Source organism: Lactuca virosa, chromosome 6 (genome assembly GCF_052849685.1).
Source record: "Lactuca virosa cultivar CGN04683 chromosome 6, Lactuca_virosa_CGN04683_v6, whole genome shotgun sequence".
In the NCBI taxonomy this organism is placed as follows: domain Eukaryota; kingdom Viridiplantae; phylum Streptophyta; class Magnoliopsida; order Asterales; family Asteraceae; genus Lactuca; species Lactuca virosa.
This window is the reverse complement of record NC_136431.1, coordinates 59,795,718-59,810,927: the sequence shown is the minus strand read 5'-3', so window position 1 is coordinate 59,810,927 and position 15,210 is coordinate 59,795,718. Positions and strand designations below refer to the sequence as shown.

General features: G+C 34.5%; 3 protein-coding genes and 2 long non-coding RNA genes across 7 annotated transcripts; 1 reads left to right on the top strand and 4 right to left on the bottom strand.

Moving 5' to 3' along the window:
* Positions 1-355: 355 nt before the first annotated feature.
* LOC145118654 (putative pectate lyase 4) lies at positions 356-2,209 on the bottom strand. Its single transcript, XM_079054348.1, has 5 exons — positions 1,867-2,209; positions 1,334-1,685; positions 1,003-1,213; positions 857-925; positions 356-793 (listed from the first exon to the last, which is right to left on the bottom strand). The coding sequence occupies exons 1-5, from the start codon at positions 2,141-2,143 to the stop codon at positions 578-580; spliced, it is 1,125 nt and encodes a 374-aa protein (XP_078910474.1). The 5' UTR covers positions 2,144-2,209; the 3' UTR covers positions 356-577.
* A 3,356-nt stretch (positions 2,210-5,565) lies between these two features.
* LOC145118652 (ankyrin repeat-containing protein ITN1-like) lies at positions 5,566-7,880 on the top strand. Its single transcript, XM_079054346.1, has 3 exons — positions 5,566-6,163; positions 6,236-6,645; positions 6,947-7,880. The coding sequence occupies exons 1-3, from the start codon at positions 5,689-5,691 to the stop codon at positions 7,769-7,771; spliced, it is 1,710 nt and encodes a 569-aa protein (XP_078910472.1). The 5' UTR covers positions 5,566-5,688; the 3' UTR covers positions 7,772-7,880.
* Positions 7,881-7,969: 89 nt separating this feature from the next.
* Positions 7,970-8,991, bottom strand: LOC145118658 (uncharacterized). The gene is made up of 2 exons (XR_013713396.1): positions 8,241-8,991; positions 7,970-8,140 (listed from the first exon to the last, which is right to left on the bottom strand). It is a non-coding gene; the product is annotated as an uncharacterized LOC145118658 (long non-coding RNA).
* Positions 8,992-10,081: 1,090 nt separating this feature from the next.
* LOC145118657 (uncharacterized) lies at positions 10,082-12,396 on the bottom strand. 3 transcript variants are annotated; one of them, XR_013713394.1, is made up of 4 exons: positions 11,844-12,396; positions 11,223-11,280; positions 10,553-10,879; positions 10,082-10,477 (listed from the first exon to the last, which is right to left on the bottom strand). It is a non-coding gene; the product is annotated as an uncharacterized LOC145118657 (long non-coding RNA). The 3 variants fall into 3 exon arrangements; XR_013713395.1 differs by having other exon boundaries at positions 10,082-10,370; XR_013713393.1 differs by having other exon boundaries at positions 10,082-10,879.
* Positions 12,397-12,716: 320 nt separating this feature from the next.
* LOC145118655 (large ribosomal subunit protein mL43-like) lies at positions 12,717-14,579 on the bottom strand. The gene is made up of 4 exons (XM_079054349.1): positions 14,460-14,579; positions 13,584-13,663; positions 13,355-13,461; positions 12,717-13,066 (listed from the first exon to the last, which is right to left on the bottom strand). The coding sequence occupies exons 2-4, from the start codon at positions 13,661-13,663 to the stop codon at positions 12,894-12,896; spliced, it is 360 nt and encodes a 119-aa protein (XP_078910475.1). The 5' UTR covers positions 14,460-14,579; the 3' UTR covers positions 12,717-12,893.
* Positions 14,580-15,210: the final 631 nt, after the last annotated feature.

Here is a 15,210-nt window from a genome sequence, read left to right as displayed (position 1 = left end):
TCCAAATAGACATTTCGGATATACCTAGAAATACTTTGAAAAAAAATTGACAAATAAAAGAAGAACTTCATAATATGAACAGTGATGTCATCACCACTGTTGCGAAACCATATTGTATGCCTAAACATTGTTATTTTCCACATTTGCAAGTAATATTTTGTCAATGGAGAACACCATTCTTTTTAAACATGTTGATGGGGTATAGTCTTTATAAAGCATGCCTAAAACCATAGGGGACAGGTAACCCGGTTATGTTAGAAATATGGCACGGACTCTTTATAAAGAATGCCTAAGACGATAATAAAATAATAATAATAACATTGTTCATGACACTTTGCTAATTGCAAGAGTTAAATAACGTGAAATTTGTTTTTTGGAATGAAAAAGTAAAATAGTCATTTCGTTCGGATGGTTTATTGGTTTATTCAGTCTCTTATAAAGTCCTAAAATCTTAAACACAAACTGGCAATTACATATTAACTTATCCTGTATACAGCAATATATATATATATATATATATATATATATATATATATATATATATATATATTCATGCAAGAATAGAATATGCAACCGATTACTCGCCAGCTGGGCGTGGAACTTGTTGCCAGCCTGTACAATGTTGCAGCAGGGATTTGAGTTCCATTGTTGCAGGTTCAACAGTCCATGTCTCATAGTGTTGGCTTGGATGAAAAGTTGCATCTGAAGCCAATAAGCCCGCCTGAGTTCCAGCCACAAACAGATCACCCTCAGAGACAATGCAGCCTGTGCATGCCTCCTCTTTGTCACCTGCCTGCACAAAGTACAACCATCACTGCATATGGTACCATTCAACCATAAAATGTATGTAGTTTACCTTCTCAGTTAGATACTTAAAAGCCACCTTCTTCTGTCCTGCTTCATATATATTGCATTGAGAGTATATCTGAAGTAAACGATCAATAAGTTATATACATATGCTTAAAGATCAAAAAAAGAAAAAGAAAATTGTTTTTTGTGTACCTGTGATTCAACACTAGCGCAGACAGCATATATTCCCCAGTTTCTTGTGTAATTGTTATACAAATGTACTTTGGCAAACCTGACACGTGGATGCCTTTGGCGGGTCCCATCAAAGAAACAATGGTGAATGGTGACACACATGCATCTGTCCCCATGGTGTGAAGCATCGCCTCCAATTAGTATTGTCTTGTCATGGTTTGAAAAGTGACAACTAAATACACAAAAAAGAAAGTTAAAATACAAAAAGTTATTTTTTCAGCAACCTGAACTAACAAATAGTCGAATCCACATTGGAATTAAAATTAGCTGTTAATACTTCTTAAGTAATTACCGGGAAATGGTAATATTTGTGCTTTGGCGGGTAATATCAATCAACCCATCATCATAATCCTTGAGGCTACAACGATCAATCCATATATGCTTTGAATTAGGCTTGATTTGAATGCCATCTATATCATGTCCTCTACCTCCTTCAAATTCCAAGTTGCAGATGATCACATGTTCGCATTCTTTCAGCCTCAAGCCCTTTCCAGTAAGCTTAATCCTCTGTCCACGTCCATCAATGGTCTTGTAAGATGATACATTTAGATAAGATGAGAGTTCAATGGAACCCGAAACTTCAAATACGATCCATAAAGGTTCTTTCTTGCGACATCCAGCACGAAGTGAACCAGGTCCATCATCTACACAACAACAAGGTAAAAGCTTTTTTAATGTATAACATCAATGATCTGAAAATGAATCGATTGAATTAGATTTGGCAAATTAATCGATTTCAGAAACGGTACATTGATAGCAAAACCCTAATTATCCAACAAAACGATAACGAGAGTCGAAAACGATCATTAATTAGCGAGACTAAACCTGATAGAGTAGTGACATGGTAGAGCGGTCCGTTAAGTCCACCGACGGCGAAGCGACCGAAGCCCTCTGCTTGTCCGGCGAGAGCTCGCAAGTTACAGTCGACTTGAGAGTAAGGGAGTGATACTAGTGCCATTTGGTTATGCGTAATTGAGCTTGACGGGATTTGTGGTACTTGATGTGATGGAGGTCCGTATTGATATTGAGGGACTTGAACTACAGTTTCACCATTTCTACGGTTTCGTAGGTGGTGGCGCCCGCCGGAGTTATGGTTCCCCATTAATGATTGTGAGTTTTGATCCAAAACCGGTTTTGTCGATTTCTGTTTCACCGACACCCGAGTTAACTCAACTGACCGTTATTCCTTTCTTAAACATCAGGTAAAGCGGTTGCAAATAGGATTTGTTATAAAATAGTACCTAATGTTAGAAATTTGGGGAATAGAAATGCTGAAAATTTTAAGAATTGTGATATCAGATTAAAGTATTTAGGTGGTACTTTCAATCTTTAATTGGATAATATTCAGAATATGAGAGCAAGAGAATCTGATTGTTATGAATTTCGAATGTACCATCAAAATGAAGACCAAAATTGGTTAAGTATCTTTTCCATCGGAAAAATGTCACAAGATAGTTTTATGTCTAAAAAACTGTCACTGAAACAGTTTGATGTCTGAAAACTGTCACTAATTCGGGTTCTTTCTACAAGGGTCAAAACAAAGTCAAAAACCAGGTTTATTTCCAAAAATTCAGATTTAAAAACCCAGGTCAAAACAACTCGACCTCAGCCAGGGGCTCTGCCCCTTGGACCCCGCTCCCAGGGGCGCTACCCTCAAACCCCCGTTCGTTTAGGGGTTTCGCCCCTAAATGATAGTCTACATTGAATCTTGAATAAACTTAAACAAGTGTGCACTTCGCATCTTCCTTACTTGTTTAATGTTCATCAAGATTGATTTTGGTTAACAAGTCAATCTATTACACTTAAATACACATTGATGATACAAAATCACCAACACCTATCAAGGTTGTTAAAATCTCGATTTTGATCTCACGATCTTACGATTTTAAGATTTTACAAGTGAAAAACAATTTCAATCAAATTACGATCCCGATCTCACCTCTTTAGTTTTATTATATAACTGATTATCAAAAATTCATCTATTCAACTTGAAACCGAGTGTCACAAGTTACAAAAAAGTCTTCTAAAACATCATCATTTTATTAATTCATCTCGAGTTAGGCATAACACAATTATAATAATTCATTTGTGATCTTATGTCTTACTTGTACATGATCAAAATGGTATTATTTCTAATTAAAATGATTATTTCTTAATGTTTACAACTTGTAACAACAAAAATTATGGGTGACGTTTCAGAAGTTAAATTTAATTACACTATCTTGCGAGCAAATTTGAATATGAGTTCATTTTGGTAGGATCTTACGATCACAATCTTGTAAAATGTAAAACAATTTTAAGTAAAATCTCAATTTTAACAACCTTTGAACCTATTATATAAATATGGTTTTCACTTTGCATATTATATAGTATTTTACAAACAAAAAAACCGAACAAATATATGTTTTAATGTGCTACACATATATGCTGAAACTCTAAATTGTCATTCACGCCACGTTAGAAGTCATCAATGCTAAAAAGGTTGGATTAATCAGATATGTTATTGATTGACATTAACTTCTAAATTTATTAATTAACAAAATTAAGTTATGAAAAAGCAACATATTTCCTTACCATCTCTTCGTTATATTAAAAAAAAACTATGAATGGAGATATCTGGTTATCTGTCGACAACAACTCATATTGAAAGATTAGTCTTTAATACATTCCATCCGAAATGCTATCAAACCAAGAACTAGATGTCAATTACTTAATGTTTGAACCGAATGACACAACCATATTTGCTGTTTTTTAGGCCTAAATATTTCCAACTTCAACTCATGTCCCTTTTTTAGGACCTCCAACAAAGTGTATAAGAGGGAGTGAAGACCTCATTAGCCATCTTCAATCATCGAGTGATGCTCTATTTTGAGGGATTTCCTTTGAATGGATGATTGCTAGTGGTCTTAGAAGCATAAGGAAGCAGAAGAAAGAAAGCCCGCAAAAAGGAACGGAGACTCTGAAACAATGTATGAAAGAGACTCTTGAAAGCTATTGAAGTGGACAATCAGAGTGATGCTTTTTTTATCATGAATACACAATATGATATTTTCATCATCCCTTCTTAATTATGTACTCGATATAGCCGATTGCAAAACACAGACACCTTGCAATTTATCATTGTTTGGATGTCATTCCTTTTGGTTTGATGGTCACTTGAACTCAAACAACCTAAAAAATTTTATGAACAAAACATCAAAAAATAACAAGTACAAACAACATTCAAACATTTTGTTAGATTTCGAAATTATTTATATGAGTTATGAAATTAAGTACGGTTTATGAAAATGTTACAACTTTAAATAGGTGGTCGCGATAATGGAGTTCAAAACTAATCATGTAGGTTGGAATTGGCCAAGTTTCATAGCAAGTGGTCATATTTTGGCATTTTGTTAAAATTGTGGTTAATTTGTTACCTCTAATTATGAAAAATAGTCATTTTGGCGAATATCATCACTGAAAATATTGTTTATTTCAAGAAGCGAAGTAAAACTTATGTAAACGTTCAAGCCAATGTTCCTCGCTATTGTATGTATGACCGAAGTTCGTTTACTTTCTTCTGTTTTTCATGCTTTCAATAATTCATAAATTTGTTGTTAACTACTAGATCTAGTCCATATCACTATTGTTTATTGTAGCGGACGTAGAAAGAAATACCAGGGGTAGTATAATTTGTTAAGGGCTTACTACTAGAAAATAAAACTTATATTCGAGGACAGTTTCCGCCATAATCCGTGACTAAAAAGGTTTCACGACAGATTTACACTTTATTAGGATTTTGTGACGGATTTGTGATGGATTTATAACGGATTTTGACAATTTTAGAATAAATTTTACATTTGACTAATGATTGATATCTAATTTGGTTTCACCAAACGTGTCTACACCAATTACCACGGTATACATACTCATTGATAAGGATGATATGGTAATTATCGAAAAGTCTAAGGGGGTGAATATAACCTATGTTATGAACCTCGTTGCGAAACCTTTAAATACACGACAGAGTCTTAAGCGAATCGTAAATGCAAAACTAAATCGATGTGGAAATACGGTAGCGCCATTGATCACCGGAAAACCACCGCATTCTTCCCGTCTCCAGGAGCTCTTTCATTCCTATAAACCCTAATCTTACCTGCTATCCTCCATGCACACCTATAATATATGATCTCATATTTTCTTTAACCTCAATAAAATTAACCAACGATGAACACCGTATTCGAAGGTAATCCTGATTTCTCCAATTTCGTTTCATATACACTTACACACACATGCACTCACCTGAACGTGTTATTATATGTTCTTCGAGATCTGATTTAGTTCGGCTATGATGCTGTCAAAGAACATATAGATCCGTATTAAATTGAATCAGTCGAAAGTCTAATTGCTATATATTATGGAACTTATTATAGAATCAATCAATGTCGATTGTATATTCTATTACTGAAATATATTGTTTAATTATGATGCTTAGAAGGAGATGAAATGGATCTAGAAATGGGTTCAGATTCAGGCACATGTACAAATCCATTTCTTCAAAGGTCTCCCTCTCCTTCCCCTTCGTTCCCTCCTCCTTCTCCTAGAACACCTGCATTAGTGGTATCCAATTCCGGTAAGTTATCATATTCATCATCAAATACTGGTAAAATGGGTACTCCAATGTACGGACCAGGTTCAAGCAAGTCACTAGCATACTCGAGCTCAACAAATACATGGGGGTTTTCCAGTTCAGGAAAGTCACTTTCAGGGAAGTCATTAACGAGTCAGAGTGGGAAGAAAAAGTATGTGAAGCAAGTGACAGGAAAACACAACGACACTGAGCTTCACTTAGCTGCAAAACGTGGTGATGTTATGGCAGTGAAAGAGATTCTTGATGAAATTAATGAGCAAATGTTGAGGACTATGACAGGTGCAGATTTTGATGCTGAGGTAGCTGAGATCAGAGCTTCGGTTGTGAATGAGGTGAATGAGCTTGGAGAAACAGCTTTATTTACAGCTGCAGAAAGAGGGTTTCTTGAAGTTGTGAAGGAACTTTTGCCTTACACAACTAAAGAAGGACTTTCTTTTAAGAATAGATCCGGTTTTGATCCTTTGCACATTGCCGCTAGAGAGGGTCACCAAGGTAATAATAGGTTAAACGCCTAATTTGTATATCAATCGAAGTATCTAACATGGTATCAAAGTGAATATGCAGAGATTGTTCGGATCCTTTTGGACCACGATCCGGATCTAAGCAAAACAGTGGGCCACTCGAATTCAACTCCTCTTACAAGTGCAGCTGTAAGAGGCCATTTATCCATAGTCGATGAATTGTTATCGAGAGATTCTAGCTTGGTGAATGTCACGAGATCAAATGGAAAAAATGCATTACATTTAGCTGCCCGACAAGGACACGTGGAGATAGTGAGTGCTTTGCTTGGTAAAGATCCACAACTTGCAAGAAGAACGGATAAGAAAGGTCAGACTGCTTTGCATATGGCTGTGAAAGGAGTTAGTTGTGAAGTGGTGAAATTGCTTCTTCAGGCTGATCCAACCATTGTCATGCTTCCGGATAAGTTCAGTAACACAGCTTTGCATGTAGCCACACGAAAGAAACGAGTCGAGGTATTAACTAATCAACTTTAAGAAAACGTGTCAACTTTATATTGTAGAATGTAATGTGGATTTGTCCTTTTTCCTTCTATTTCCTTTAATTTGATGAATATTTTGAAATTGGTTTTTAGAATGCATCATTCAGCGAGAAAAAAAACATATAAGGTCTTTATGTATGTAACATTTTGTCTGTATATTATTCATTAGCAATTTAGCCACTTAACTATCTTACGAAATTTGATGTAAGGATAAGATGGTCAATTTTATCACAAATTCAAATTCTAACAGTTTTATGTGTTTTGATTAACTACAGATAGTTAATGAGCTATTACTTCTACGTGACACAAACGTGAACGCCTTAACGCGAGATCACAAAACAGCTCTTGACATCGTAAGCGATCTCCATTTTTCAGAAGAAACCTCAGAAATCATCGAAACATTATCCCGTTACGGAGCTGTTAAAGCCAACGACTTAAACCAGCCACGGGATGAACTCCGGCAAACCGTCACAGAAATCAAAAACAACGTCCACAATCAGCTCGAACAAGCCCGGAAAACTAACCGGAACATGAGCGGGATCGCCAAAGAGCTCAGAAAACTCCACCGTGAAGGAATCAACAACGCCACCAACTCCGTCACTGTAGTGGCGGTTCTCTTCGCGACGGTGGCATTCGCCGCCATTTTCACAGTCCCCGGTGGCGATGCAGATGATGGGACGGCGGTGATGGTACACAGCTCGTCTTTCAAGGTGTTTTTTATTTTCAATGCTATTGCTTTGTTTACGTCGCTGGCGGTGGTGGTGGTGCAGATTACGGTGGTGAGGGGGGAGATTAAGTCGGAGAGACGGGTGGTTGAGGTGATTAATAAGATGATGTGGTTGGCGTCGGTTTGTACGACGGTGGCGTTTATTTCTTCGTCTTATATAGTGGTGGGGAGACACCATAGATGGGCGGCAGTTTTTGTGACGGTGGTTGGGACGGTGACGATGGCGGTGGTTCTTGGTGGGATGACTTATTATGTGTTGAAATCGAAGAAACAACGGAGACATAGGCGGAAGTCAAAAGTAAGCTCAAGCTGTGGGTCGTGCAGGAATTGGGATTTATCTGATGCAGAAGTACACCCTATTTATGCTATTTAATTATTTAATTGTGTGTGTGAATTGTGTTTTTATATATTTGTATAATTAGGTTTAAACCTCCGAGATCACGGTTGAAAAAAAAAATTTCAAAAAAATCATTTGTAATACTTATCAGTTCCTTTGAATTTAAGAAAATTTATGTTGATAAAACAATAACTTATGAACATGCTTTCCAAATCACATAGAAGTAGAAACAAATTATTAAAACAAATAAAATTCTTATAATAGAAGCAATGCAACATCAACTCTTTTGTATGTGATATCATGCTTATTGCCCTCTCCCTTTCTCTCCTGATCTTTCACCTCTTTCTTTCTTCATACTTCACCATATCAACCTTTTACATCACTTCGTTCAAGCTTGAGACAGCCCTTTGAAAAAAAAAAGTTATAATAAAGTATAGAAGCATGTAAGTTTGTTTATTATAAAAAAATAATTGTTATTGCATTTAAAAAAGAAATGGGTCGGTACATTTGATAACTCATTTCCCCCTCCACTTCTTTTTCTTCTTCTTCAGACCACCCACATTGACGGACTCCACTGCTCCGACAACTCCCAGACATCTTCGGTTTCAAACAGAGGAAATCGACTCCAAGATACCGGCCAATTTCAATCTTTATTTTACTCTCGTCTCCTCTTTCCCCTCTTCTGATCTCATACTTACATCTCCCCTTCTATCTCTCTCGCACAGAAGACCACTACTTCAGATCTAGGTTTTCAAACAGAGGAAACCCGAGGTGGCGCACAAGTGACGATGACGATGGTAACGCACATGTGACGATCTGTAAACGATGGCGATGGTGGAGCTCGATTTAAAATCCTAGGCGGTGGTTTAAAACCCTAGGTGGCGATTCAAACATATCCATATATTCTCCACAAATTACATGGATCGATTGAGAACAAGTAACCTGATCGGGTGAATTAATCCACCATCACCAGTAACAGTTATGTTGCTGCCCTTCCTCCTTCTTTGCCAATCTTCTTCCCGTCTCACTCTCTCTTTCTCAATTTCTAAAACCATCTGAGTTACAAATTTCATATTCGGAAACCAGAGATGAAAGGTGGAATTTCGGGTGGTCGGAGATGATGATAGGAATAGGATCAACGGAATGAAGAGGAGAGAGGGTTTGCTGGAGAGATTATCCATCGGCGGTGACTTAAGAGTGATTTTAAGGTTTTATTAAGGGTTTAGAAGAGGATGAAGAAGATAGATCTGAGAAGAGTGGGGTGGGATTGGGTTTGGGTATTATGTGGGTCCATATTTTTTTATAATTAATAATAATAATAATAATAAAATATTAAATTAATTGAAAAGGAAATATACAAAGGGTATTATGGTCATTTCAAATCTGACAGGGATTAAAATCGAAACAAAACCGTGTATCAGGGATGAAGCATGCAGGATTTAAACAAACGAGGGACGGTCCGAGTTAATTTTTGAAAATAGGGACTAAACGTGCATTTTGGCATATGTACAAGGGACGATTGGCTAATTTACCCTAAGAGATAATATGTCACGGCCAACCCTTTTGCAATTGAAAGCAATAAAGTTTGTGAAGGCCCAAGGGAACCATACATGAATAAGTGTATTTCTAATTTTTAAGGACCAAATAAATAATCAACAAATACGTTTCATTAATTTTAATAATGAGGTTCCAATGTTACTAAATTAATAATTAGGATTTTATTTATAGTTTCGTTAAAATAGCCCTAGATTCTATTAACTTCAATAATATTTGTTGATTATATGAAGTAATGAAAAAAACAGACCCAAATTAAAATCAAATGCTGAGAAGGGTTGCCTTATGCTCCAAAATTCCAAGAATTGGCTAATTTATGCTAATGCCTTTATTTGATATTTTTCTTACCTTTTCTTTTATCTATTTGGTTCGATTCTTGGTCCTATATATTCCCAATTCTTTTTGAATTGCTTATTCTTAATGACCGGAAATTATGCTTCTTTTACTCGGAAGATTCATAGGAAATGAATGGTGAATTCTTCTCATAACAATCGGTTCATATTACCTATAACATGTCAGACACATAAGAGGAAATGAATGAGAAGAATTCAGATTACTAATAATAGACTAGACATAGGGAATGAATGAAAATAATTGGCTGACTAATAAAAATCTGCCGAGCCAATGAGTCAGCCTCAGTGTCTAATAACAAATGACTGAGTTGAAAAAACAAAATTGTTTTATTACCTCATCAGCATGATTTTATAGTAAATCTGATTATTTGTTGTTTTATTATTTCTTAAAACACAACCACTTTCTGATTGACAAACAATCATATGAACTTTTCCGTTTTTGCTTTAATTGGTAACTTTCCAGCTCTACCCTTGGTAACAACTTGAACAACTGATACAGATCCATTTCATTTGACATACGTATTAAAAGCATCTAGGTAAAAGAACTACACAAACAGACACATGACTTATTAATAGAAATACTAAATTAACTGACAATGGAGAGAATATGATATCTTCTTGAACCAAAATCTTTTGACACCTCATCTGCTCATCAAAATATAGAGTGTACACCAACACCCTACGATATGTATTTTCCTCATTTTAAAATACACCAAGTGTTACATGCCCTGTAAGTTTCAAGATTAAATAAATTGATGTAACATGTACAGGGGTATAAAAGTGCAACTGTGCAAGCTATAAACATTGTACCCAAGCTACTAAATCGGTTTTCACCCTACAAAAACATTAATTCATACAAAATCATTCAAACCTAACAGCCACACAAACAAAATATAACAAAGATGCATACCTTACATAAAGATCCATCAGATAGATTATCTGCAGAAAGAGATTTACTTTCAGCTTTAAACCAATTTTATAAGCTTATCTTGATACATTAAAAAAAAGTGTAAGTCGAAAATAGTTAATGATATAGAAGGAACACTTAAGTTGATTAACAAAACATAAAATATAAAAGAACAAAAATTCGTCAAACCTTTTTTCCCCGAAATTCCCTGATTGTTCCCCAACTTATAGTCTGATGTTTATAACCCACTGATAAAAAAAAACTATCATTCAAACAATTCAAAGAACAGTTGGAACTCATCTTAAGAGTCATAATCCGATGGTTTTAGTTCTACAAAATAATCAGAAACCCATAAAAGGTGAATAACATCAAAAACCCACCTCAAATCGGACGAAAAAAAAAAGAAGTAAAGATCCATTTACTAAATTGTTGACAGAAGGAAAAAACAGATGTATATAATACTCAAATGAAAAGTAAAAAACAGAGGAATATCATTCATGAGAAGAATGCAAATAGGAACATTTAAAGACAGTCGATTTTCCTAATCTCTGTCTCTAGTCTGCTAACAAAAATATCTACTTTCAACATCTTCTCACATACCCTACCATTCTCGCCACTTCTCCAAAAAAAAAAAAATTAATGATTGTCAAAAGACGACAATAAAGCATCTTACCATATAAAAAAAAAATCCAAATTTGTAGATGGGAAATCGTAAATCAAAAAGCTTGAACCTGGGAATCAAAGAAAACATACGTTAGGGTTCAACATCTCCTTCGTCGTCTCTTGTTGTGCTTATTCTTTTAAAGCCCTATTTTTTTTTTAAATGAAGATAAAGATGCCCAAGGCAGGTTTACTGAGCGAGGATGAAAGAATTGATTAAAGAGGAAGAAAATCGGATGTACGGTTTAAGAAGGTGTTATGTAAAGCCCTAATTCAAAGACACAACAGAGGGGAAACAAAGTTATCCAAATTGAAAACCTTAAACCTGTTTTGATTATTGGAACAATATTACAATTCATCCCATGAAATCTTGAACAATTGATAATATCTAAACAACTCTTTGTTTAAAATTGCAACTTCAAAACATCTCATCAACGTCATTAATGACAAGGGTTTCAGAATAGAAGCGGTCACAATCGAAGTCGTACGTAATTACAAAAGTGGGTTTCAAACAAAAAATACGATCTAGGCAGTCTGATCACACAACCAACTAAAGAAGATTTGTGTGATGTTTTCGCATATAATTCCTAAATCAAACACATACATATTGAGATTTGAAAAGCAATTGGCTGACCTTACTATGTTGAGGCAATCCTTTTCCCCACCCCTCCCGATCTCCTTCTGCTGCTCGATACCTCTCTCCCCCTTTGTTTTACCATAGACAGTAGACACCCACGTAGAGATTTCAATTGCTCTCTCTATCTGCTCTCCAAATGAACATAAGTTTTTCTACTTCCTCTGAATGCTTCTTGTTTTTCTTCCAAGATGGTCTAAAATATATGAAGTCACACAGACGGTCTACAAAATTGATTCAAATTTGGAGTTCCTGATTTTTTGTTGGTGTGATAAATTATTGATTTCATGCGTGTTTCGTATCAAACTGAAACTAATCAAAAGAAGAATTCAAATTTCTCCACAAAATCAGGGAAGTAGATTATGGAATTACCTTATTTCAAACCGTTGAAAAGAAGGAACAAATTATATCCTAGATTGCAAGGGTAAAGCTGGAAATTCAAATTGCTTTTTTGAGCGGGAAAATTCGATGGGAAGCTGCTCAGCAATTGCCACTAGACAATTGGGTACTCTTTTATTAGGATAGAAGATGTATTTCGATTAAAAAAATCATTGGAAAGAAAAAGTGAGTTGGATCAATTAAATGATGTGAGGGAAGAAGATCAGAGAGAAAGACAAAGAAACAAAAACAAAGTTGAAAAAACAACTAGTTCAATATTTTCAAATTTTCAAATATGGTTATTATTGCCTTTCATTAATTTGTGGTCATATTGTGATACGTATTTACTAAATGACTATTCTTGGTTATCCCAAATATTAAAGATGTAAAATTAGAACATGATTAAAAATGATAAAATAAAAATGTTCTTGAATGGATGAATAATTGTTAAAAATATAAACAAAATAAACACTCATTCAAAAATAAGTACCAATATAGTGCCCAATAAATGAAGCATTTATATAGAGAATAGAAGCTATGTTACTTAGTCATACATAACATGCATGCCAAATTGCCAAGAATCTATTGCAAATCTTTAATCATCAAGGGAAATTAACCAAGAAAACACTAGAAACATTTTTTTTTTTTTTTGACAAATGAAAATCTTGTGCTTCAAATCTGCAAGTCTGTGGTCCATGTTCCTTGTACACTGGGGTGTTTGGTAACATGTCTAGTCTTCAACTTCACCACCTTTCTTCCAAGTGAATTTCTAAGCCTTGTTGCACAAAGCAACACATCTTCTGGAGTCATGTTCATCACAGATACAACGCGCTCATTCTTGTTCTCTAACCAAACAAACACATTTCCATCCATAACCAAAAAACATGTTGCCAAAAGCATGTCCAAAACTTTACGTCACAAGATCTGCTATTACTATCGAGACAGATCTTGCTGACTTAAGGAGCTGTTTGATAGTTGCTGATTGAGTCAGAATCAACTTCTAATTGTATTATCAAACAGTTTGTTTGATGAATCTCTCAGACCCAACCAAACCAGTAAGAGACATATCAAACAGCTTCACATAAGGACAAATTATTACTGACAGTAAATAATATGGAGAGAGAAAGTCGTACTATATGATCCCTTTAGAAATGGGTGTTGACCACGGTTAAGCTCGGTAACCACCTCTAGTTGAGGGTTGTTTTCTTTAAATGCTTGCAAGTGAGATTCCATAAATGCCCTACACATTGCATAAATTTATAAGCCTAGAATTATATGTCAAAAACTTGATGAAAACTAGAATGCAATATACACCACAAAAAAAATAATAATAAGGGGAAATGACTAATGTGTACATCATACCTAATTCCCCTACTACTTCCACCCCAATTACAGTAGCTCACTGTTAGCTTTTGAAGCTGCCAAACACCTCGTTGTGACATCTGTCATAAATCAAGAATCAGACAGATGAATAATGTTATTTGTAAAAAATGAAGTCAGTCTTTTTGTAGTAAGTCAAAATTCACACTTGAATAGATAAACATACAAATTATATGTAAAAGAATTAAGCATCGAGTCAAAAGGAATTGGTCTTTTAGAACTTTAACACAAAACAGCTACATTAGGCTATTAAAAATTTAATCTAGCAAGCAGTCTTCTTAAAAAAAAAAATCAAAACTTTATCGAATGTAAAGTTTAAAATTACTCATAAGCAAAACTTATAGAACAAAAGCTACATCAACAAACGAATCATCCAAATCATAGTATCATACAATAAAAAAATGAGAATTTTAATCAAACAAACAACAACCATGTATCTCAATATCCCACAGTTTTAAAATTCATCCCAATTAACATTAAGAATAAACCAGTCAAAAATCTAAAACAAACCCTAATAAAAAACCCTTTAACTGGAACATGGCTAGCCACATAGAACAAGGATTGTTACTTGTTAGCTTTGGAAGATGCATATCATACATAATCTGAATTAACAAACATAATTCAAGAATCTAAAAAGCCTAATATATGCAGAAGACTGACACACTGGTAACACAATGAGGGGAGGGAGGGGGTGGGTGGGTTTAATGGTAACTCCTAGTACTTTCGAGTAGTTTTAGTCGCTGAATGTATTAGACGTACAAATGAGACTGAATGTAACGATTGAAGAATAACGGGCTTAAAACAGTGTAACGATAATCGGAAACAGCAAAAACTAAAAAAGGAATTGCAGATTAATACCTCGTATTTGAATCCGGAAGCCTGAAGAGGAAGAACGAGGAAGTGAACCCTAGAAATGCAGGGTATGCGAGTGTTGTACGTGAGTGTGTTCAAGTAAACTTTAAAATGTTCTAAACAGTAAACACTACGTTTTTTTCTTTGAAATATTTAAAAAGATTTAAATGTTTTAATATAATTTTTAAAATGTCAAATTAATTAAAAATAGAAAAAATGGCCATAACAGTATTATTTCCTAGAAGATGTTTTTAGAAAATATGCAAGAAGATAAAAAAATGTCCAAAATAGACACTTTTTGCAAGTGGACTATACGTAAAAATGTAGATTTTTATAGTTATCCATTATTTTTTTAAACTTCTAATTTCATACCAACTTCATTTGAGCTTATTTTCTTTTCATTGTGTTCTTTATAATAAGGGTTTTCATTGGACATATTACACTCCAAATTTGAATGCCAAAAAGTCATACTTTTTAGCTTCAAATTACGTTACTTAATAAAAATATGAAAAAAAAAACAAAACAAAACAAAACAACTTTTGATCATTCATAAATTTCACATAAAAACTTTGTTTGAACTGATTTTTTTTATTGTGTTTTTATAACAACAGATTTTCATGGGCATATTACACTCTCAATTTGAATGTCGGAAAATCATACCTTTTTAGATCCAAAATAGATTATGTGGTGAAAATAATGAAAAAATAAACTTCATATATTTTGCATATAAACTTTATAACAATCATCATACCATTTG